This window comes from Hippichthys cyanospilos, chromosome 6 (assembly GCF_059441005.1).
Source record: "Hippichthys cyanospilos isolate Australia breed blue-spotted pipefish chromosome 6, RoL_Hcya_1.0, whole genome shotgun sequence".
Classification (NCBI taxonomy): Eukaryota; Metazoa; Chordata; class Actinopteri; order Syngnathiformes; family Syngnathidae; genus Hippichthys; species Hippichthys cyanospilos.
Window position 1 is genome coordinate 25,590,946 of NC_142374.1, and position 23,235 is coordinate 25,614,180.

Consider the following 23,235-nt stretch of genomic DNA (forward strand, 5'->3'; position numbering starts at 1 on the left):
ATGGGATTTCCTTTCCTGTCTCCTTTCGTTTCTCGTCGGCTCATTGTCTACATGTTACTTCTTTTCTATATTGGTCCTTTCCGTGTTTTCTTTAGGTTTTTTTGTACGGATCTTATTTGAGAAATCCCATCCCAGACAAACTGTTAAAAAAGTAAAAAGTCCCGTCCTGCCCCGTCGAAATCTCGCCTTGCTTTCCTTCACGATGACTCCCGCTTCCGTTTTCGAGCTCATCTCCAAGAAAAGCTGACATATAGTTGTAAAGAAAAAATCCCACTCGTAAATCAAGCTATCACCGTATGTAGTTTTCATGACTTTTCTTTTCTTTCGGTGGTGTGCCTCCAACTATTTCAAATATGTTTCTTGGCTCAAAGTGAGTGGGGAAAGCGTAGCGTGATGTGATTTCCTGAGGTGTTCCCGGGGTCTCTTCCACCGGCCTGCCTGCCCGCCTGCCCAATAAAGAGCACCAATGTGTTTTTCGCTCAACTATGTGTGTATAGGCACGCGTGGCATTTCCCCTTTCTCAACAACACCACCACCACACACACACTAGTCCAGGCGTGCAGCTGCATCTGTGATTGCAGTCGCTAACAGGGCGCACCAGCAATTAATCACTCATTGGCTTCAATTTGACAACATCTGGACCACTAGTTTTCAGTATGTAAGCCGCACCGGTTTAGAAGACACACCAAAACAAAGGGAACGGAAAATCGCAGAAAGACACGCTGGGATTGCCAGAACACTGCACCAACACAACCGTAACATGCATGGTTGTTCTTTACTAGTGGAGATTGCCCTCTGGTGGAGAGTAAAATAGCAGCAATGAGATAAGCACTCCTCTTGTGACAATAAATGAATATAAGTTATCCCATGCTGTATTTACTCCTATTGTGTTTGCAAAGCATGTACTTAGCAGCATAGGGTTAGGGTTACGGGTCATCATGAAAGAGTCTCTTGTCTTCCTTCCTCTTGTGTCGTTCATTCAACTTCTATTCCATTCCCGCCTTCCTAGTCATCTGCACATGCGGCGGCGCCGTTTGCGCTCACATTTCTCTCTCACGGCACGGCGGGCTTCATTAGTGACGTCACGCGCTATTTCCATAGGCGACGCCGGAGCGGCCTTCCGAAAGGCAGACGTGGCCGCGGGCTGACGTCACTCCAAACGTCGGCCAAAGAGGCCTGGGCGCGGATGCGGGCGGACAGCTGACGGCCGCGCTGACATCATGGCGCCGCGGATGACTTCCTCCTTCCTGCTCTTTCCCCCACTTGATCTGGGTGTTCCCCTCCTTTCGTTTTCTTTTTCTTTTTTTTAGCTCACAAGCGCTCTTTCATTTGGCCGGGCCCCTCTCGCGGACCTCCGCGGCTCACGTGGGCCACCCTTGTTCAACGCCGAGGAGGAGGCGGCGCCGCACGCAAGAAAAACAAGAGCAAACTATAAAAGTGAGTTGTTCGCTTCCGGCGGGAAGGCGAGCAAGTTCCGCCCGGAACTTTGCGGAACTCTTTGGCCTTCATTCAAAGATGACATTTGCTTCGGCGCTTGTCTGCTCTCCATCTCTTGGGATCAAACAAACTTATGGCTTTGGTCTCTTACAGTGTAAGGACGGGACAACGCGGCGGCAAATAGCTAACGGAACCTTTGAAGCGGCTGAACAAAAACGGTGCAGCAACCTATTTAGACCTCCGATACAACAGGCCTTCCGTATTCCAGCCGAGTAGAGATTTTCATTGTCTGTCTCTCTTACGCTGTCCCCATCGTGTGCCATTTAATAAACACAAAGCATAGCTGGAAAAAAATGTCGCTTTTTTTTTGCGTCATGGAATATCCACATTCGTACGAGAGATAGAGCAATATATTGATAGCAACACCAATTACCTCCCCAAGTATAAGACGCACCTGGGGTCAAATTTTCTACGTTACCTAAAAAGGTAACGGGCGAGCGTCGAGGAAGTGCAAAGGTCAAACGCAAGACTCGCGGAGAGGAACGAAGCAAATAGTCGGCCCGCGCGGCCCCGCCAAACAATGGGCTCCATTGTGCAATCACATCGAGACCTCTTGCGGGCTCCAGCTTGAACATTTTCCTGGTTGCGGACCTCGTGCCACACAACGTGAGGGGCCCCGGGCGGGGACTCCAGGGAGGTAAAGAGAGAAGGTAAACAGGGACTCGACACTCAGCTCCAAACATCCGCTCGCGGCGCTCATAGGAGCAGCAACATTTGCGCTTTTGAGCGCAAGCCCAGAACATATTCCATTTGCCGTCCGTCAAGCGCAATCTTATCTTGGGCCGCCGGTAAATATTCCCTGGTTCCGCGTTGTGCGCATCCACACCTACTGTACACTGTACACTGTACTGTGTACCTACTGTACACCTACTTACAGTAAAGAGTAAACTTTTTGCCGCCCCCGCTCGACACGCTGACTATTCATAAGATTATCTGTAAAAATGATATCAGTATAAATTAACCGCCATCCTTTTTAATATCAACAAAACAAAAAGCAATATGAATCATCTTACAACACTTTTGTCTAAAACTGAAAAAAAAACTTTGAAAAATGATGGCAATTCTTATTTCATTGCAATTTCACATGACAAAAACAAAGGCTTTTCCCCGAGGTCATTCGCGTCCCCCAGGCACCCCCCCCCCCCCCACTCCACCCCACCCCAGGGGGGCTCGCTCCACTATTTGAGAAGCACTCCAATAGCCCAAAGCCACTCAGAGAAGTCCACGCTGCACAATAATCGGTGTCACTCTTCGTGTGCGTGTGTGTCAGCTCTGAGGGTGAATGAGTGCAAGGGTGGAGGTTGCCCCCCCCCCCCACCCTGCACACCAGCCTGCATGTTATTCTGTAAGCAGACAAATTCAAGATCACTCAAGCGACACCCCTCTCAACGTGCACGCACACCTGGATGGATGCAAAAATGAGTCCGGACCAAAGCGCCCGCAATCGTCAGGGCGACCGCGACACAAGCCGAGAAACGGCGGCGAGCGGCGGACGCGGCTCATGAGGACGGACGGGCGTATTTGAGCCGGCAGCTAAAAAAACGGGAAAAAAAGAAAAAGCGGAGCCCGGGGAAGGAACGAAGCGGCGGTGCGGTTACGGCTATTTATACGGAGGAGGAGGGAGCCGCTACTATTGGATCCAGATGTTAAGAGAGCAGACTGGAGGCTGCCGGCCTGGACCACCGCAAGGACCTCGCGAGGACCATGAGCAGTCCGATACTAATGTCAAAATCCAAGGTCACTCCCATTAAGAGTGCGCCGGTTAGAGGACGCGGAAAGCGTTTCCATTCCACTCGTTCATTCATTGCCGTCTTCCGGCTTCTACACGCAATCATAAACACGGACGCTGCGCAACTTTGGCTATTTACGCTCAAACGAACTCGAGCTGCATCGCGAGGAAAAGGAAAAACTCCTTTACAACATTACACCAGCAAGGCGTTCACTGACCACACACAATGTGGGAGATCTTAAGCGCGCATATCATTTATGGACATGAACACAAGAAAATATGAAGGGTTTAGGAAGATGAGATTGACTCTGTTTTGCAACAGTTTTGACACTGTTGCCATACTGCTGATGCGTCTTATACCCCGAAAATACCTGAATTCGACCCAAAAATTTAGGGCGCGTCCCCCGGCAACACGTCATCCCTACAATGGACACTTTGCGTTATCTCGGCACCGGGCGTCTGCTGCAGCCGGTTGAGCCCGGAGGGGGCTCCTCCCATCTGCCGCCTCTTCTCTAGCCCACGGCGGTCGGGGACCTGAAACATAGCCCCTCGCTTGAGAATCGGCCACTGACAAAGGGCTCGGAGGGCAAAGAATGTCGTGATTCTAGCTTCTGAATGTTCCGCTCTCCAGGTCAGCATCGCAATTTGAGAAAGTCTTCTGAATTTCTTTAGCAAGTCCAACAAAGGAAAACCTAACCTCATACTCGTGGAATGACAGACTGACAAGGCGTGATAAGACGGATGCATCAAAAATCCATGGAGGCACGTCCATCTAAGATGTCGGAGGATTCCAGTGAGCGCCTGGAAAGGCAATCAAACTTAAACGTCTTATTGGCTCCGCTCATGCTGTTTGGGAGGGTCCTTCAACGACGTGTTATGCACAAATTGCTTTCACCCGACATGGGCGGCTTCAAACATCCTAGCCGCCTAGTAATATCTTCTCCTCCCGACCCACTCGCACCAGCTTGACCGCCGCACTTGAATCGACAACGAATCTGACAACGAAATGCAAAATGCAACCCCACGCCAAACGATGGATCGTCAAGATCGCCGGAGGTTCCGGCGGCGCCTCGTCCATCTCCGGCCTGAGATGAATTTTAACCGGATGGGCAGCGTTTAAAATGAGTGGATAGAGGTTCGGGTTAGGGGTTAGCATTCTCAGAAAGTACGCTGATCCTCTAAAACGGAGGTGCCAAACTCCGGTCCTCGAGGGACGATCTGCTGCATGTTTTCCCATTTTCCCTCCCCTAACACACCTGATTCAAATGATTAGCCTATTAGCAAGCTATGAAGGAGCTTGAAAATGATCCTAATCATTTGAATTTGGGAAGAACGTCCTTGCATTTCTGTCCCACCTTTTCCGGCTCCTCTCTTTCTGGGCCGCCCAGCATGAGGCAAAGCACGGCAAATGGCGCGTGGGCATTCCGCAAGCCTACGTGCCGCATGACACATCCCACAAGGCTCCGCGGCGCCCCCGACCCGCCCCCGCCCCCTTGACACCCTGTCACACTCAATCAGGACAAACTCCACCACACCTGCCGCGGAGGATTTTATGTTGACCGACTTCTCTCGGGTGCGGCAAGTTTCCAAACGGCATTTCCGAGCGGCGCGCAATCGGAACTTCCCCCCGACAGCAGCATGAAAACAATTTTCAAACTACGTCTGTTGACAAAGGAACGGGCGGCCAAGAGGGCCCTAATGGGCTTAAGTCAAAGCCCCGATTGCCCACTGCCGTCCTAAGCCTGTTTTACCAGCTGTCTGTCTGCCTGAAAACAGAGTCAAAAGCCACCCGCGCACACCCAAACGCTCGACGGAGGGGAGGCCAAGTGTGCCCCGAGTTCCCGCCGACCCTCCTCCCCATCTGCCGTACCAACTGCCAAAATGCAATCACAACAAGGGCAAAGAACACATGCTCAGCTAATACCTTGGATTCCAGATCACGCCTTGTTCCAGACGCCTCTGATGGATCATTTCATTGGCGACGACACGATATTCGGAGGAACCCGCACGCTTGTCTCAGCTGGGGATTCAAGTTTTGAAAAAAGAAGCTGCGGATTCCGACGTGGATCGTACGCTTTGCTTTGCCTGCGGCAGACAAAATCCCTCCCCAGCTACAGATGTTTACAGATGGCTTTTTATGCCAGCCTGTTGTATACCTCTCGTCAACAACTAGGAAGAGTTCCTCAAGGTTTCGGATCGAGTTTTTCAAAAGTTATGATCAGTCCGAGGACGAGCGGGATCCTCACGCGGATCATACAGAACGCTTTGCTTTGCTTGTCGCAAACAAAGTCTTTCCCCAGCACGGACGGCTTTTTAGGCCAGCCTATTTTGTAACTCTAGTCAACACCTAGCAACAGTTCCTCAAGCTTTTAGATTCAGCGCCGAACTTTTCCTGATATTTAGGACCTCGCTATCTATGTACAGCTGCTCGAGTATTGCTCAATCAAACTGGCGCACGCGCTTTAACAAACCTCCAAATGTCTTTACGACATCTACATTTGGATGCGATAGCGTTGACTTGTTGACTGTACCTTTCAGCTCTTGCCTTCTAACAGCGTAAGTGCAAGTGCGTGTGGCTCAGTAGCGCAATTTCTTCCACGTCGGGGCCGGCAGAGAACAGGTTCACTCAGGGGAATGTTAAGATCCGCCGCATCATCTGGTCCTTGGCTCACCCCGGTTCCCCGGGCTACGTTTCCACCGATGCTAACCGGATAGAAGTGAGAGCTGAACGACGACATTAATTGTCTGCGATAGCTCGGGCTCAGGGAACATCCAGTGTGCGGGTGGTGTCAGCGCGGACAGCAGTTTGTATAACCCTCGACAAGTCGGTCGTCCCGTCGCTCCCGCTGCCCCAAGACCCTAATCGAAGCCCGTAATACAAGGGCGGGCTCTCGACCCCAATTAGTCTGGACGCACGTACACGTCTGGTGTCCTGCGCCGGCGTCTCTCGGGCCCCCGTTAGGAAAAGCGCAAGTCTCGACCGGCCCTCTCGGATTGCTGCAGCTGTCGGGGAAGGCCCGAAGGACTCCGGCCTGCTTCCTCAATTTACCAGAGGCACTCCTCGGTGGCCTTCTTGCTCTCTGGAAGCGCTTTTTTTCCCACTTCCGCTGAGGCGGGGAATGGGGTTAAAGCGTGAAAGGCTCAGGCTGGTTTGCCGGTCAATCGCAGGGCACAAACTTGCGCGGGGCAATTTAGACCATTCGGTCAACCTAACTTTCATGGGATGCGGCGGATGGAAGAAAAGGTTCCGGGCGAAAGCCTATGCAAAAACTGTGAGGCAGACCCGCTCGCCAATAGCGCAGCGCGCTGCCCTGGGGTCGTACCTTGCCGCTCAGACGATGGCAGCGACACATCTGCTTGACCGGCGTGCAAAAATCAGCAACCTTCTATACTCGCTCAATTGGCATGCTTGAAAAAAGACTTGACATTTGCCAGAGAAGATGAAGATGTGTCGACAAAAAGTAGAGCCGTGGCGGTATGCCGACGCGCTAAGGGAGCATTAGCACGTCGGAGCGCATGCTCGTCGTACCTTTCTCTAGGAGGTACCGCTAATCCAGTTACAGATTTAAGCGGGGAAAATGATTCCGAGGCATCCGACCCCCTTCATCCGAGGATCGCAAGAGCCGGAATGCTTCCTGTCAAATCCGCGGGACATGAAAGGCTTCACCGGTCTAAATATTTGTAGAAATCTGCGGAATTCAACAAAGCCAATTACTCCTGACCTGCCCGCAATTACAATCTCAACTTTGTTCATACGATCCTACGCTTGAAGCTGCGGTGTGACGCACGTGACACTTTTAGTATTTGCCCACGATGTCGATGCCGCGCCGGCATACCGGCAGGGGGAAAAGCTTGGTAGTAGATGCCGTCGCGGCGGGGCGTCCAAAGAACGTATCGAATATGTCTGCGGTAAGGGAAGTACGTACTGTCGGCGATCCGACCAAGAACAACAAGGGTCCAGCCATAAGCGGCGCGGGACTCCAGAGACGAACCCTTAGCGTGTTTGGCTCCCTCGCCGACTTTGGCTTGGTAAATTGGAGGCTGTCCCGTCACGCCGAACGTTGACGGCGGCTTTTCAAGCACGCGCGAGAAAGAGAAGACTATTTCCGACCCCCATTTCGACAACGCTTAGTCGTCGATTACGGTCGATTCCCAGGCGAATGCCCGCGCTAGGCTCTGAAGCGACACGCCTACGCAGGAACGTGACATCGGAGATGTCAGGAGACACCCAAGGGTGAGCACGCAGACACGCTTGACATGATAAGCGGCTGGGCTCATAGTACGAGCTCACGGCTCAATTCCGACCGACGGCATGCCGAGCAAGAGCAACTTTTTTCCGTGAGCCCCGTTAAGTATGCGATGGGTATTTCCAACAGCTAGACGGAGATAGTTGCCTCAGTGTTTTGAGCAGCGCGGGAGCGTACCTGTGGGACTGATTGTTTTGACTCGACGAACCGACGATGGTTATGCCGCACATGGCTTTGATTGCGAGTTTTTTTTTTTTTGCACTATGCGAGTGATTATTATGAGTCACAGCTTTAATTGTGAATGATTGTTGTGACTCCACGAACGTGACTGTTATGACACACAGCGGGAAGTGCGAGCACGCTAGTTTTGACTACTCAAACGTGTGACGACACGCGGCTTAAAGCAAACGTCATCGTTGTGAGCGCGCAAGCATATGATTTACATGCCACACACACACACACACACGAGTTAACTGGGTGATTGTTTTGACCACACAGAAGTGTGATTGTTATAGCACGCGCGGCTCGAACATGCTGGTTTCGGCTCGTGTGACTACACGCGGCTTAAAGGAAAAGTGATGGGTTTTTACGTGCGAGCATATGATTCACATTCCAAACGTAGATTTAAGCGCGTGATCGTTTTGAGCACACAGACGTGCGATTGTTATAGCACGCATAGGTCCAACTGTGAGCATGCGAGATTTGACTACTCGAACGCTTGACTACGCATAGCTTAAAACGAGCGTGATAGTTTTGAAAGCGCAAGCATGCGTAAAACAAATGTAGGACGACACGAGACACGGCGTCCTCCAGTGTGGCCTGCAACCAAGATGGGGAGATTCCGTCCGTGCCCTTCTCTGTGAAACTCTCTTGAAACATTGTAGCGCTCCGGCATTTTTCTCATTGTTATGTAGCGAAAGCGGGGCAAAAGTTCCCACACGCTCAGATATTGCGCTCCGGGGGACTGAAGACAAGACAGGCCGAGAAAAAAAATGGCACTTGCTTACAAAAACAAAAGGCCCTCTTCCAAGAAATCCTCCCGGCGTGGCTCAGACAGTGAAGGGAAGCTCGCCGCCCCCTCTATCCCTCCATTCACGCGCGCCGCGCCAAACAAAGCCCCGGACGCAAAACTCGTCTACGTCGTCTACTCTCAGCGGCCGGACGCCACGGCCATAAGTGGGTAAGGGCGAAACCGTACGCCGGGCATATAATCTGTCCGTCGTCATCCCGCTTTCTTTCTCGTTAGTGACGCATTTCCTCCTCTTCCTCACAGACAGGAGGAATCTTCAGAATGTAACATGACCAGCGGGAAGACCGGCCGCAGCGATGAACCCCGGGAAGAAGGGAAAAGGAGCGGAGCCCGCGGAGCCCCGAGTTGCCAGCCAATCGCAGGGCACACTGAGACCGACAACCATTTAGCCACCCGGTCACGCCTAAGGACGCTTTCTTAAGTCCAGTACACCTGGCGTGCCTGTTTTTGGAGTGTGGGATGCAAACTGATCCGGGTGGATTTGGACTCGGGTCCCTGAACTGTGAGGCTTTTCCGTGTTTTCTATGTGTCATATCAAATGGAAAACACCCTCATAAACACCAGGAGGCTAAAATATTGCATGGAATTTCGAAGCACGTGGACTCGATATGCTGGCCCGCCTTCCCTTCTAAATGCTTGCATGTGTACCTTGCACCAACGTATACATATACTGTATATATGTGTGTTGTGTTTTTTGCCGTTTTCCCGATACTAATTTGAAGTGGGAAAACAGGCGGGCCCAGCTACTGTTCAGTGTCCAAGTGGAAACACAGAATCTATTCACCTAAATAACCTCCTCATGTCTTGTTTACTTCTACTCGAGACTTTTTTTTCCCCTTGCCCGCATCCAGTGGCGCGAGACACCTTAAAAAGCCAATTAGTAGATTTACAATCCTTTCGCCTGAAGCCTCAGGCGAAAAAGGCAACAAGGAACGAGCAGAGCAGTTAACGCACAGTAAAGGCCGGCGCCACGTGCAAATAAAAAGCAATAGATCTAATAACGCGCGGCCATTACGTCCCGGCCGTCCATTCAGAGGTGAGGGCAGAAATAATAACTTCCGCGTATTAAACGCAACGCCGAAGTGTCAATACGGGACAGCGGACGGCTAACGGCTCTGCCGATGGAATGCGGGTTTTACGGTCGCTCGAGGGAATGACGAGCCGCGATCTCGGCTCGGGTGCTTTTCGAGAGCGAGATATGGAACGCCGAGTGGCCGGTGACAATAAAAGCGAAGATGCCGCCGGCAGTAGAAATAACAGCGATAGGACTCATTAAATACATATGTGCCGGGGACCCGCACAGGCTCGGGGACAACTCCACACGGGAAGGCCGGAGCCGGCCGGATTCAAACTCGGGTCCCTTAACCGTGAGGCGGACGCGCTAACCGCCGCTACGGCCAGCGGTCCCCATAAATACGTAAAGACGTATCAACGGTTGAACGTCAGCACCCGGAAGTTAAAACGCGCGAACGAAAAGGCTGGGGATCGCCAATAACCTTGGGCATCCGTGTGACGGAACGCGCTCCATCTGCTGATTCACAGGACGGCGAGCCATGGAGCGGAAAACCAAGTGGAGTCTGGAAGTGTTTTAATAAGCTGGAAAGTATTTGCAACAAGCGGCGATGCTGAGCCCAGACAAAGGGCCCCATTGTCAAGGCGCCGTATTCCTCTTCGCCAATTCCCGTCCAATTCGTTTGCCCTGAGGAGGCGAGGGCCGGACTCCGCCCGCCGGCACCCCTCGGCTCCCCTTTTCGCCTCCTCGTTGACTGACTCGCGACAATCCGATAAAGCGCGGCCAGCGGGCCGATTTCTTCCCGCCGGCCCCTGCGCGATCCGATAAGAAGACGCAGTAAGCGGGTCAAATGTCTTTTGCTCACATTTCAAAGCACTTGCCAAAGTCTCCCGGGCCTCGCTTGGCTTCACCGTTGCTCATTGTTCTTTTCCTTTTACGATTGCGGCGGACGCGTTTCGTCAAGACTCGACTCGTATAAAAACAACTTTTGCCGGGAGTCACGGAGCCCACGCTCCATAAATCGTCAGGATCAATAAAAAGCATGGCGGTCTTCAGCTCTCTTTTGTCACGCCCGCGGGGGCCAACGGAACTCCCAAACAGGCTCGCGGGCCAAATGTGCAAACGTCTGTCGCCGCGGCGACAGCCATGTGGGCCTCCGGACGGCGTGGGCTGCCGTTTACGTGTCAGGGCATGAGCTGATAATTACATGTGGACACATCTGGGAAAAGCGCAGAGCCGTCTCGCGCCTGTCTGTCTGTCTGTCTGTCTATCTACTGTATCTATCCATCCAGCCATCCATCCATCGATGAAAGTATGTATGTATTGATGCGAGATGCAAGACAGCCAGCAAGCTACCTAGCTAGTTTTACTTAGTAATTGTGTTTATTGGGGTTAGGGCTTCTCTCAATAAATAACTAGATTAGCCGCCTGGCCATATATAGTATTTATCTATGCCGAGCTAGCTATCTCTAGCCATCCATCCGTTCGCCCATCAAAAGTGCATATATTTCCTCAGTTAAACAAAAAAAAGAGCACTTGAAAGCGTGGACTTGGACTGGAGGCCGTCATCTTTCTCCATTGAGGCCAAGAGGCTTGGGAAGGGACGCTTGAAGCTTTTTCTGGTCGTGAAAGCCGTGGCCGGAGACGTAAGAGGTGTAAAAAGTTGAAAAGCATTCCTTGAAGCTGACCGAGAGGGCAGCTGCCTGTTTTTTTTTTTTTTTTTTTATGAGGTACACGAGGACTCCAGACGCAGACGGTGCCAATTGCGGTGGCTCTACTGCGATCCGGCCTGCTCGGCGGCATTTCTCCTACGTGCCGGAATTGACCAAGGGAGAACATCTCCGGGCTCACAGCAGGGCTCCAAATACAAATTCTGCTCCCGAAATGGTGGCTGGAATGGTCATCGAGCAGCCCTAGCTGAGATTGGAACCAGAGGTGGCAAACCATACTAGTTTCCCGATTCACAAAAGTTGCATTCGATTCCATTTGGAGCTTTTTAAATTGAATTCGATTCGATCATAGATTTCTTTTTTGACTGAAAACGTTTCTTTTTGTACTCTAACCAAAAAAATGTGTATGCGATCCAATCTGCCTACACTTGATAAATGGTTGTGCGAAATGTCAATATTGCATAAAAGCCTTCTTCTTTCCCAATGCTTTCAGCAAATATAACTTTTCGCCCCTCATGAAAAGGAACAAACTGCCTCCCATTTTTTTTAACGTTTGCACAATTCCATGGACTGACTGGATGAGGTTCATATGAAGTTGTTTTTGCACACAAACAGAAAAGCTCATTTGTATTGAAAAAAAAAAAGTTGGAGACAGTTGCAGGGATTTTCCTTTATAGAGGCATCAACGCCATGATCCCACACACAGAAAGAAGGGAGGAAGATAATGGCACGTATTAGAGAGAGAGCCAGGTGGAATGCAAAACAGGCTCCACGCAAGCGAGCGCATGCCTCGTCCGGCCGGAACAACCCAGGCACCTTTGGCAGCGGAAACACCAAATGGGAGTCGGCTTCCCCGGGACTTCTCCGTCAATAATAATCAGCTATTTGGATACAAATAAAAGACAAATATTTTTGCTTGCTTAAAAAACAACTATGAAGGCAATAAAACTCAATTCCCCGATTTTTTTTCTTGTCATTTTTAGAAGAGACCATTTTCGGGTACGTCAATGTGAACTGTGTGCGCGAGAAGACTATTTTAGGCCTTGAAACAGTGAGACGACGGTATTTTCCGCACCATAAGGCGCACATTAAAGCCTTGAAATGTCCCAAACGCTAACGGTGCGCCTTATAATCTGATGTACCTTATACAGCGCGTAAAACACCAGTTTTCATTTTTGGGCGACGAAAAAAAATAAAACCTAAACAACCTCAATGACCAACGTTCCTGGAAAAGGAGATAGCAGTGATTGCAGGGACTGATAATACGGACACTTACATCCCCCGCTATCAGAAACCCATCGTTCCCTCGCTACCGTAACGTCTCCCCTAAGCTTTCGGGGCCGCAAGTGATTTTGTAATAAAAGAGGGGCGGACCGGAACGGTAGGAGACGTACAAGGATACACATCTGGGTCGGCCCTCGCTACGAAACCACTTGCGGAAGGAATCGATAGAGGTACCGCTGTATATTTATCGGACGCAGTAAGAAGGTGTTGTGGGGTTGCGGTGCAGCTGCAGAGGTTCCCAGCGCGTCTCACATCCTCAATTTGGAGCCGGGCGAGGGATGACGGGTCCGATGTCATCATCGCTCTCTGACTCATAGCGCCCACGGGAAAAAAAAAAAAAAAACGAGTAAAGTGCTTGACAAAAGGCAGGTTCCCAAGTTGAGCGCAGACACTCTTAAAATTCCCTTCGAGTGCCACAAAGGACGAGCGCTGCCAATGTTTGTTTTCCACGGAGCGGACGCCGGGGAGGCCTGCGCCACCTGCGCCCGTTAGCTGGCGCGCTGACAAGCGCGGCCCGCCCCCGAGGGATCCCCCCCGATGAGAAACAGGAAGGGGGGAGCTGAAGGTCATTTTGAACAAGGGACTATTTTATGGCTTGCCTTCCGACCAGGAAGCGCGCAGAGCCATTCCTTCACAGCCACACAACCTTCCCTGGAACCGAAAACAATCGCTAGCGTCCGTGAAGGTTAACGAAGCGCTCATCTTGCCGTTGCGCTAACGTTGGATTCAAGCAGACCCGCCGGTCCGCAGGCCGGTACCGGTCCCTGGATCAACTGCTAGCGCAAATAATGATGCGTTTCGGAACCTTTTAACAGTTCATTCACTTGCTGTGTTGTTCTTTGCCGCCACCTCCGGCCGCTGTCGATATTACGGTTATATATGTGACGTCGAAGGATGGGAAACACCTGATGACGTGACAGCGGCCGATTCAAACTGCAGGGGGCAGATTCCAAAGTGCGGAGCTACTATCTCATCACTTTGTTACGTTTTGTAAAAAGCAAAATCAAGCGAGAGGTTTTCTTTTCTCTTGGATGTACGCTTGGTGTTATGCAGTGTAGCGAAAGAGTCACGGAGAATCCCAAAGAAGTCCAGCTAAGCCGGAATCACCAGAGGAGGACACGTGCACGGCGCCTTACGTAAGTCCGCTTCCTGACTCGGCCGCGGAGGGTACTCAAGTCAAAGCGCTTGATCCGGCGCCCCGGAGGATCCCATTAGTCGGACGTCTCGTCAGGCGGCGGGCGCCGACCGAGCGTCTTCGGCGCCAACGTCGGCGAGCTGCCCGCGCCGCCGACCCAATGGAGCTCCGGATGGACTCGGATTCGTTCCATCATTTGGTCGCTTTGAAAAATCGAACTTTAGCAAAATCTTGAAATGGAGATTTTGCAAAAGTGGCAAGAGTCTCGGACGGGCGCTTTACAAAACATCTTTACGATAGCTACAAAATACGTCATTGTTTCATTTAAAGGTAAAGTTGGTTTAGAGAAAACAGAAAGGCGTCCCATTCGACTTGTTTATTAATTGAGGCCTTTACGCACCATCATGAGCTTGGCGCAAGACGGATGCTGCGCAACTTTGCGCATTTATGGCAAAATGAACCATTGAAAATGACCAAAAACTGGAATCAACGTAACCCTGGCGCAGCATTCGCTGACCACTCACAATGCGGGAAATCTGAACGACGCGGAGAAATCCTCACGGCTCACATATCGCAAAATCTTGAAACCAGGCACGAAGGGAGCGCGGCCCGACTGCCGGGACAAACAAATCATGCGCAAGCTCCATAAATCCATCAAGGGCAAGCGTTCCCTCCCGTCGGCTCCTCTGGCCGCCATTTCCGCTCGTTTTTCCGCATTGAATGAAAAAATACAAAATGAACACGTCGAGATCACCGTGAATATCATCTCGTCAACGACCAAATCCAGCTGGATACATTTGTGAAAATAGGGCTCCGCGTCACGATCAAAGCAAGTAGCTAGACGACAATAAATCAATAAAATAAGGCGGGATCAAACGATCTCGGGTCAAAGCGCTCAGCCGGGAGATTTCTGGCGAGAAAGACGCAAACGCCGCGAAGGGTCGGCGCGCAGGCAGGGCTGCCAAACGCTCCGCGCGCTTTGGGCTGAGGTCAAGACGGGGACACTCACACACAAAGACAAGCGCCAAACGACTCCCTGTGTAAAAAATTTTTTTTCGATGATATCCCAGTGGAAACCATTGAGGATCTGGAGTCAAAGTTCATCCTTATTTCCGTAATTGGCCAAATAGAAGACACTCTTCTTCCCCAAAACGAAGGCCAAAAGCAACGGGAACTTCAAAACTAGATATTTTTTTATGAACAGGCACCATTGAAGGACGGTTGCGCTCGGCTACATAAGCTGAGTTTTGATGCACGGATGTGCATTCTTTTATCAGCCGTATTCTTACAATAATTAGCGTCAGTTGGCGGTTAGCAGCCAGTGCCTGTTGCAGCTGAAGGCAGCTTATTCCAACATTATTGTCAATAAAAGAAGCGAGCGGACTGAACCCACTTGCGAGTTCATCCTTGTTTGGTTTTTAAGGTAAAATGAACTGGAGCTGTGTTGCGAGAAAAAAGAAAAAACTGCTGAGAGCGCATTCAGCTACAGCGGCGAGGCCTTCGCTGACTGCTCACAATGTGATCAAAAGCGACCGTTCGGTAAGCTTGCCCCCCCCCCCGCACTCCCTCCCACTCGGCCGCCCGCCGTCAAACATGTGGCAAGCAGACTTGCGTCGCGGCGGAAGGCCCGCGGGCTCCGGCGCTGCGCGGACCAGAGGCGGACCAGAGGCGGACCAGAGGCGGACCAGAGGCGGACCAGAGGCTTCCTGCCCGGCGGGCGGAGCCTAATTAAAGGGGAGGCCGGCCCGTATTGACCAGGGAAACCGCCGCGTGCCCTTGAAGCAACATCTGCGCCCCAGATACCAAAATATGGCCGTGAGGTGCAGCTGGAGAAGGCCCTTACGTGAAAGGGCCGCCGCCGAGGAATGTTTTTTTTTCCTTTGTTTCGCCTTTGACACGCCACCGACTTGAAGGGGGACGGACGTGTTGTGGCTCTCCGGACTTATCGACACGAAATCTTCGCGCTTACATCTTAACAGACTCAAAGAAATACTTGACGTCCTTTGCGCAACGGGGGTGTCCGTCGCGGTCGACCCGGGGGCCCGCCTACCTATCGCCAAACACCCAGCTGAAAAGAAGAAGGACAATCGAGAAAAAACACAGCGTTGTTTCCACCTGATGGCGGGAGGTCCTCGCTCGTGGGAGGAACTTCAAAATAAAAGCTTTCCAGGGTCGTTGGTTTGGGCACCCCTGTTGTGAAGTAACGTGCTTCTCCTGCCACGGTGTCCCCCCCTACCTCCCCCGCCAGTCTTTATGGGCAGCCTTGAGACTTCAAGGACCCTCCGGATAAAAACCTTCGGCCCCACCTCGGAGAAGCGCTTCAAAACATCCTCCTGCGTGAAACAAGGGCGGGATAACGGCAGGGGGGGCGCGAGATAACGCGACGCGACGCCAAGGCGGCGTAAATTCAATAACAACAACGCGCGAAAACCTCAAAGAACATCAGTTTTGGATTTCCACAGCCGCGTCGAAATAATCATTCGCGGAGCGCGGCTCAAGCCAAGCGCAATGAAGCCGGTGGGAAAACGCTCCTGAATACGGTCATGGAAATGCATGGAAACCGCTAACAAATACATGCTGCGCTTCCAGGAAGGAAGCGAGGACGCCCGGGGCGAAAAGCTTACCTTTCTGGCATCTGTCGGAGGTCCAGCAGCGGTAGCCGAGCCGGCCGCGGACGGCGGTGCGCCGGCACAGCGGGTTGTCCTCCATGACGCCCGGGCAGACGTCGTCGCACTCCTTGGCCTTCTTGTTGCCGCTCACCACGTTGCTGAAGCCGGCGTCCATGATGAGCGACCAGTCCAGCGAGTCCAGGTAGCAGAGCTCGGGGTTCTTCTCGATGCGCACGGCGCCGCGGGTGACGTTGCGCAGGTTGTACAGGCCCACGTCCTTCAGGCTGGTCATCTCGTAGATGACCAGGGCGTAGTTGTAGAAGAGGTTGCGGCCGCGGATGACGCTGAGGTTGGGGAAGAGCGCGCTCAGGCTGTCCAGGCCCGGCACGCGGAACAGCAGCAGGTAGTCGGTGATGACGCGCAGCCTGGGGAAGCTCAGCGAGCGGAAGGCCTCCTGGTTCTTGCTCTTGCTGTTGTTGGTCTTGATCAGGAGGATCTGCAGGTAGCCCTCCACCACCGTGCAGTTCTCCAGACGCTTGAACTCGCTGATGTCGTTGCGGATGTCGATGCTGGGGCCGCAGACTGCGCCGTGGGGGAGAGCGTGTCAGACCGTTGCGTACATACGCGCACATATACACTGTACGGATAGATTTCGTTCAAAGAGGACCACTTTTCAAAACTTAATCCTGAGGATAAACGGCGCCGAGAAACATTTGCAGCCTGCAGTCCATCAATGATTGCGCCTCTAAGGCGCGGCTGTGAAAGTCGAGGCCCGGGGGCCGGGTCCGAAAGTCGGGGCCCGGGGGCCGGGTCCGAAAGTCGGGGCCCGGGGGCCGGGTCCGAAAGTCGGGGGCCGGGTCCGAAAGTCGAGGCCCGGGGGCCGGGTCCGAAAGTCCAGGCCCGGGGGCCGGGTCCAGCCCGCCGCATCACTTGCCCGCCTAACGCTAATTAGGACTTCTGCTCTCTGGCTAAAATGCGTTGGCTTCAACTTTTACCGTTTTTTCGTTATCGATAGCCCTTTTCAACCATTTCTAGCAGCCTCCGGTTTTAAAATGTGCCCATCATACATTTATTTGACTCCGCAGTCGTGACGGCCCTCCAACAAAAACTAGAGCGACAATGTGGCCCGTGATAAAGGAAAAAAAAAGAGCTTGACACAGCTGCAGCTAAGACAAAAGTGTCAAACATATGACCCGTGGGCTGCCAACGGGTTTTTGTGTGATGTAAAGTATAAAACCGAGCTGAATTTTTTTCAATACAGGAAATACTCGAAATGTTTTACGGTTAACAGTAATGTTAATGTTTTATGATTCATAGTGATGTTGTGCTTGTACTATTTTGGACCGTATTAAAAATGAAGAAGAATTTTGAAGTTGTTGTTATAAAGTTATATAAATAAAAACCACTTTTTTATTGATCCGGCCCAATTTGCTCCAAAACGAGTTTGACACCCCTGACTTAATGCATAGCGTGTGTACTGGTCGTGAAAACCCCTTTTATATAAGAACAATGTAATAAAACATTTTTTGTCAGTAGTTGAGTAATTACTACACCTCTAATATATATGTATAGTATCATTAGTTTAAAAAAATACTCTTGCAATGCAAATGCGACGTAACACCACGTGCGTGCAGTCACAAAGGCCAAAGAAAAAGCATGAGGCCTATTCATATATGAATGAAAATCAAGCAATACTCTCAAATATTACAAGAAAAAAGGAGGTTGTTTGGCCTTTTGTCAAAGGTCAGCGCTCGGCGAGCGGCCACGCATGAGCTCCTTGCTTAAACCTGTTATGTTCTTACAGGGGCTTAACCGAGGCGCCGCGAGTGTGTGTGCGGCCGCGTGTGTCCCGAGCGGACTTGAGCAAGTCAAAACACACGACGTCAACGTAAACAGCGGCTCCGTTATCGCTTGGATTTCCACGGCGGCGTCTTGACCGGAGAGCCCGGGGCTCCGCTTCTATTGTTGCGCTTGGGAGGAAAGGGGAGGGGCGGGGGGGCGGAGCCCGGCGCACACAAAGGCTAATTTGTTTGTCGGTAAAGAAAAACTCTTCCCCCGCTTCCTGATGAGGCCGTGATTATGGCAATGGGTCTGTCTAGAGCTACGCCGGGCGGCGCGCCAAAACTCATTTCTTCATATAGCCCGCTCCTACGCAAATCCAAATGATTTGCAAGTGCTACGCGCCTGCCATCGTACCCTCAGTGTATCGTGGATTTTCTTTTATATTAAAAAATAGATATACAGTATTTTGCAGAGATACACGTGGTTCCTTGCATGCCAGACAGACGCGTTAACTGTAAATGCACATGCCACGGGCACTCCTCGGACGTCCAGCTTAAAGACGGACGGACGGGGGGACTGACAGACAGACAGACAGACAGGCAGACAGATATTATGAGCCTTTCAAAGTCGGGTGATAATAAGGCCAGGCTAGTGAAAAATCCCCAGACACCAACGGGTTCATTATGGATTTTACGGCTGGAATTGCAGAATTGTCTTTTTCCTCGTGAAAATCAAAAACAAACAGATGAGTAGTTTTCAGAAAACAAAGTTTTGAATGAGCGTGAAATCTTCGAAGAAAAAGTCATCCGGTCACAAGGAAAATGCCCACCCTGGGCAAAATAAGCCTAACCCTCCGAGTAGCGGAGGGAAAGAAGAGCTTCGATGCAAATGGCTTTGACACCGGCCTCCAAAAGTGTTACAAAAGTGCAAAAGAATGCCATTTTGGAAGCGAGCGAGGAAGCGGCGAGGGCGCGTCATCGCTTTCGGGAAGAGGCCAAGCAAGGAGCGGCCGGCGGGAAAGGGGGTCCCCGGCCGCCACCTTCCCGTCAACGCCCCTTAACGCCCGCCACATCAGCTGGCTCTAATCTCGGCCATACCGCGAGTCATCTGACCGCTTACCCGAAAGGGTAACGCCGCAAAAACATCGACCGTCTGTCGGGAAGCCCGGCACGCATGCCAAATATTTCCACGTCATATTCCGTCACCGCAAAGTGGGGGACTACAAGCGTCTGCTGCGCTGACGTACAGTGAAAAAGTAAATGCAAGAAGTAAAAAAAGAGCATGGAAGAAAAAAAACAACAACAAAAAAGACACAGAAAAAAAAGTACACAATAAAAAAGAGCAGCCAGGAAAAAAGACATAAACGAAAAAAAGAAGCAAACAATACCAAAAGAAGCACAGAGAAAAAGGAAGCACACATTTCAAAAAAGAGCATGTAAGAAAAAAAATGTGCACGCAGGAAAAAAGAAGCAAACAATTAAAAAAGAACAGCAAAAAGTCCAATCAAATCATAGCCAATGATTTGATTGGACTTTGAGTAGCCCAGTCGATCCCAATAGGCAAGTATTGGCAAGCTGCAGGCCTCGTACGGTATGGACTGGCGTGCGACTCCATCGAAAGAGCCCAATTTCAGCTTTTGCGGCCGTTTTGGACTTGAGGGGCCGGCCAGCGAAATCGGAGAACTTCATTAAGGCCGTTTTCCGGTCAACGTATCCCTTTGGTCAATAATGAACCGGGGAAGGCTCGACCAAAAGCGGCAGGAGGACGCCTGCGCGACGCTATCGGTCCAACACGGGCGGCCATCCGTTTAATGACGAGTCACGGTAGCGGCGTGAACGGTGGAAGCCAATTAAAGGCTTCACACACACACAGGCGTCTTCCAATCAACAGAAACGCGTCTGTTTTCACGGGAGCTTATTTTTACACGCTCCATTTCCAAGGCCTTGTCGGCGTCGCGGGCTTCCTTTTGCCGCATTCTTGGAAGCCGCGGCCAGGAAAGTCCACAGCGGTCGCAGTTGAAAAGCTGATTAATTCCATTTGGTCGCAATGTGAGCGCAGTGGAAAAGTCAAGTCGAAAATGTTGCATTTTAACCCCAGCAAAATACCGTTTGTTTGTTTTTTCCCGGACTATAAGCCACACCCAATTATAAGCCACGGGTTGTAACGTCAGATATATGCCGTATTTTTCGGAGTATAGGTCGCACCTTTCTTCTCATTATTTGAGCCCCGCGGCTTATAGTCCGGTGCGTTTTATCTGCTGGATTTTTGTTATTTTGCTAGCTACCAGGAGATCATCTGCCTGTAAGCAAGTGTGCGTTGTGTTCAAAGTGTCAATTTATGGAAAAATTATCAAATAGATCTGAAAAGATGTGAATTAATGGATTTGCTCATGAATTATTTTAAAACATACAGTACAGTGGTACCTCTACTTACAAACCTCTTGCTACAAAAAATTCAGTTTAGCGACGTTAGCACATTAGCTATGACATCACACAGGAAGCACTTTGCATGGCCCCAAACTAAACTCAAGTGAACTTACACGATCAATACAACCCAAATAATAAATATCGTTGCTCCTGTGGACTTGTAAATGATTCCTGGATCACTAGAAATGTCAAACAAATGCGTACAAATTAAAGGTGCTAAAAAGGTGTCTCTCTGTGCACCCGTCGCCAGCACACCAGCACCATCCTAAAGCAAACAGGTGAACTGCATTTATATTGTCAACTGCTACTATTATTATCATTCATTTAAAGGGTTTAGACGTGTTTTTTTTTTTTATTCATTGCGTGATATATTTTTATTTTAAAATGAATTTGTTACCGTTTTTGATTCTTTTTTTATCATTTAATAATATTCTTTTAAAAGGGTTTAGGAGCATTTTGGGTGGTCTCGGAACGGTTTAGGCTATTTACGTGTAAAAAGCGACTCTACTTATAAGAGTCACGTTACGAAATGACATTCATTTCGGAAGAAGTACCACAGTACCCTGATATGCACGTGTTTATATTTATGACGTTATAGGCCGAGCATGTTAGTGTCAAAGTGTTAAACCAACAAAGCAAAAACATTTAAATAAAATTTAAAAAAAAATACACTTACTCTCGCCATACGAAGTCCACACGCATATGCTGGAAAGGGTCGTCAACACAGCCCAAAACAAGACCGTGCTGCAGCCAACTAGTAGTTTCTCACCTTTCATGTTCCTTATTTCTTCCGGAAAAGTCCAATAGCAATAAGAATAAGAATAATTCCAAGGTAACAAACAAGAAAGCTCCAGAAGGATTTAGGGCAAAAATAAAGTAGCCCAAACGGCTAAATTGTATCCTCGTCCAATGGGATTCAAAACAAAAATAAATGTTAAAAAATACACGTACGAGTAGTTATTATTTCTGCCAAAGTGAGCTGACTGCTATGGAAGCATCAAGACGGCGAAGATGGTGGTAATCCCCGTCTTCAGTCTCCATGTCTTTTCCTTTTCTCCTTTTTTTTCCAATAACAACAAGAAGGCCTCCAAGATGTCAGCAATTTCATTTCACCTTCATCCTCATCTTCTTCAAATCCTCTCGCCTGAACGCGTGGAGCAAAAAAACATCAATTAAAAATGAAAATATCGATATATATACCCAAGATGATGAAGAAAAACGTGGCTGGCGAATGCGTGGTGATAGCAAACCTCCCTCCGAAAAAAAAAATGAATGAAAAGCCCGCCCGGTTGGACGTTTCGCCGCCGGTTAAACCGAGCGAGCACACCGCACCGCTGTTCGATGGCCCGCTGGAGGGTTCGGCCTGAGTTCGGGAGCTGAACGTGCCACGCAACGGCAAAAACGGTGCTGAAACCTCGGGGCACGAGCCGCGTCTTGATTTTTTTCTTCTTCTTCTTCTTCTTCTTTTTCTTTTTTGCTCATCGAGAGAGAGCAAAACAAGTCCACGTTGCAGCTGCTCCAATCCCACGGCGAGAGAGCGCGTGCGCGTGCGCGCTTTCCGTGGAATCTGCTGTAAACAAGAGTCGGCTTCGCTTGCACGCACGCGCATAGTGCTCCGTAAGAGGTGGCCGGGTGGAAAAAGTGGAGTGGACTTCACATCCGGCGGGGATGGATTCTAAATTTGAAAGGATAGCCCGAGACCGTGATTCTCAACATATGGCCCGCGGGCCCGTGAGAGGATGTTGTATGTGAAATATGAAAACGAGCTCATTTTATTTCCCAATCATTGAAGAACTTTAAATGTTTTATAATTAAAAGTCATGTTGTACTATTTTGGGCAGTATTAAAAAATAATAATATGAAGTTTCTGTTTTAAAGTATCGGAGTTAAACATAGGATGCACGACCGGTTCTGACCTGTCTTTGTATACAACTTATAATATATATATATATATATATATATATATATATATATATATATATATATATATATATATATATATATATATATATATATATATATATATATATATATATATATATATATATATATATATATATATATATATACAGTATTATAAGTTAGTTATAGGAAAGTTTGGATACCCCTATTGCGGATGAAGGAAAACAGGTCCTTGAATTGGTCTACTGTCGCCCTCTACTGGAATTACAACATCGCTACAGGGGAACTTGTACTCGGCACATGGGAGGATCACTCACTCCGTTGTTCTTCCTCAGGCCTCCCGAGCAGTGAGTGGTTACTTCATGACTTCATCACTTGAGTACTTGTAGAATTCGGCTACTTAAATACCTAAGGTAATGATTACTTTGGTGCTTTAGTACGCGAAGTAATCAGTTACTGCAGCACAGTACTGAAGGTCATCAATTACTTTAATATTTAAATATGTTAGTAAATTAGTAGTTCTGTAAATGAATAATAATCCTGACTTTTAAACTTTATTTTTTATCAAGTACTTTTACTAAGTGATAGATTACATCAGTGACTTGTATTGTAACTTTAATATTTGTATACTTCGGCGACCTAAGTACCTAAAGTGATGATTACTTAAGTGCTATAGTGCGTGAAGTATTTGGAGTTTTTTTTCCTCTCATCCAAAGATTACTGCAAAAAATGAATACGTATTTTTACTATTTTCTCGTGCATATGTACTTCAGAAATATTGCTTTATAGAGTATATTGCAGAAAAAATATTTGTCTTAGTCAACCAATTATTTGCAGTAATTTCTTTTCCTGCACAGGCGCACCCACACACACACACACACACACATTTAGCTTTCATAAAGTAGTGATTGT

The 23,235-nt window shown here is 49.6% G+C and overlaps 1 protein-coding gene across 1 annotated transcript in view; it reads right to left on the reverse strand.

Annotated features, from left to right (window-relative positions):
- Positions 1-21,945, reverse strand: part of LOC148423002 (insulin-like growth factor 1 receptor) — a 37,529-nt gene extending 15,584 nt beyond the window's left edge. The window contains exons 1-2 of the mRNA XM_088418384.1: positions 21,098-21,945; positions 16,229-16,795 (exon numbers count right to left, since the gene is read on the reverse strand). Of these exons, the coding sequence (XP_088274510.1) occupies positions 16,229-16,795; positions 21,098-21,197 (667 nt within the window). The 5' untranslated portion in view covers positions 21,198-21,945. The remainder of the gene's footprint in view (positions 1-16,228; positions 16,796-21,097) is intronic.
- Positions 21,946-23,235: the final 1,290 nt, after the last annotated feature.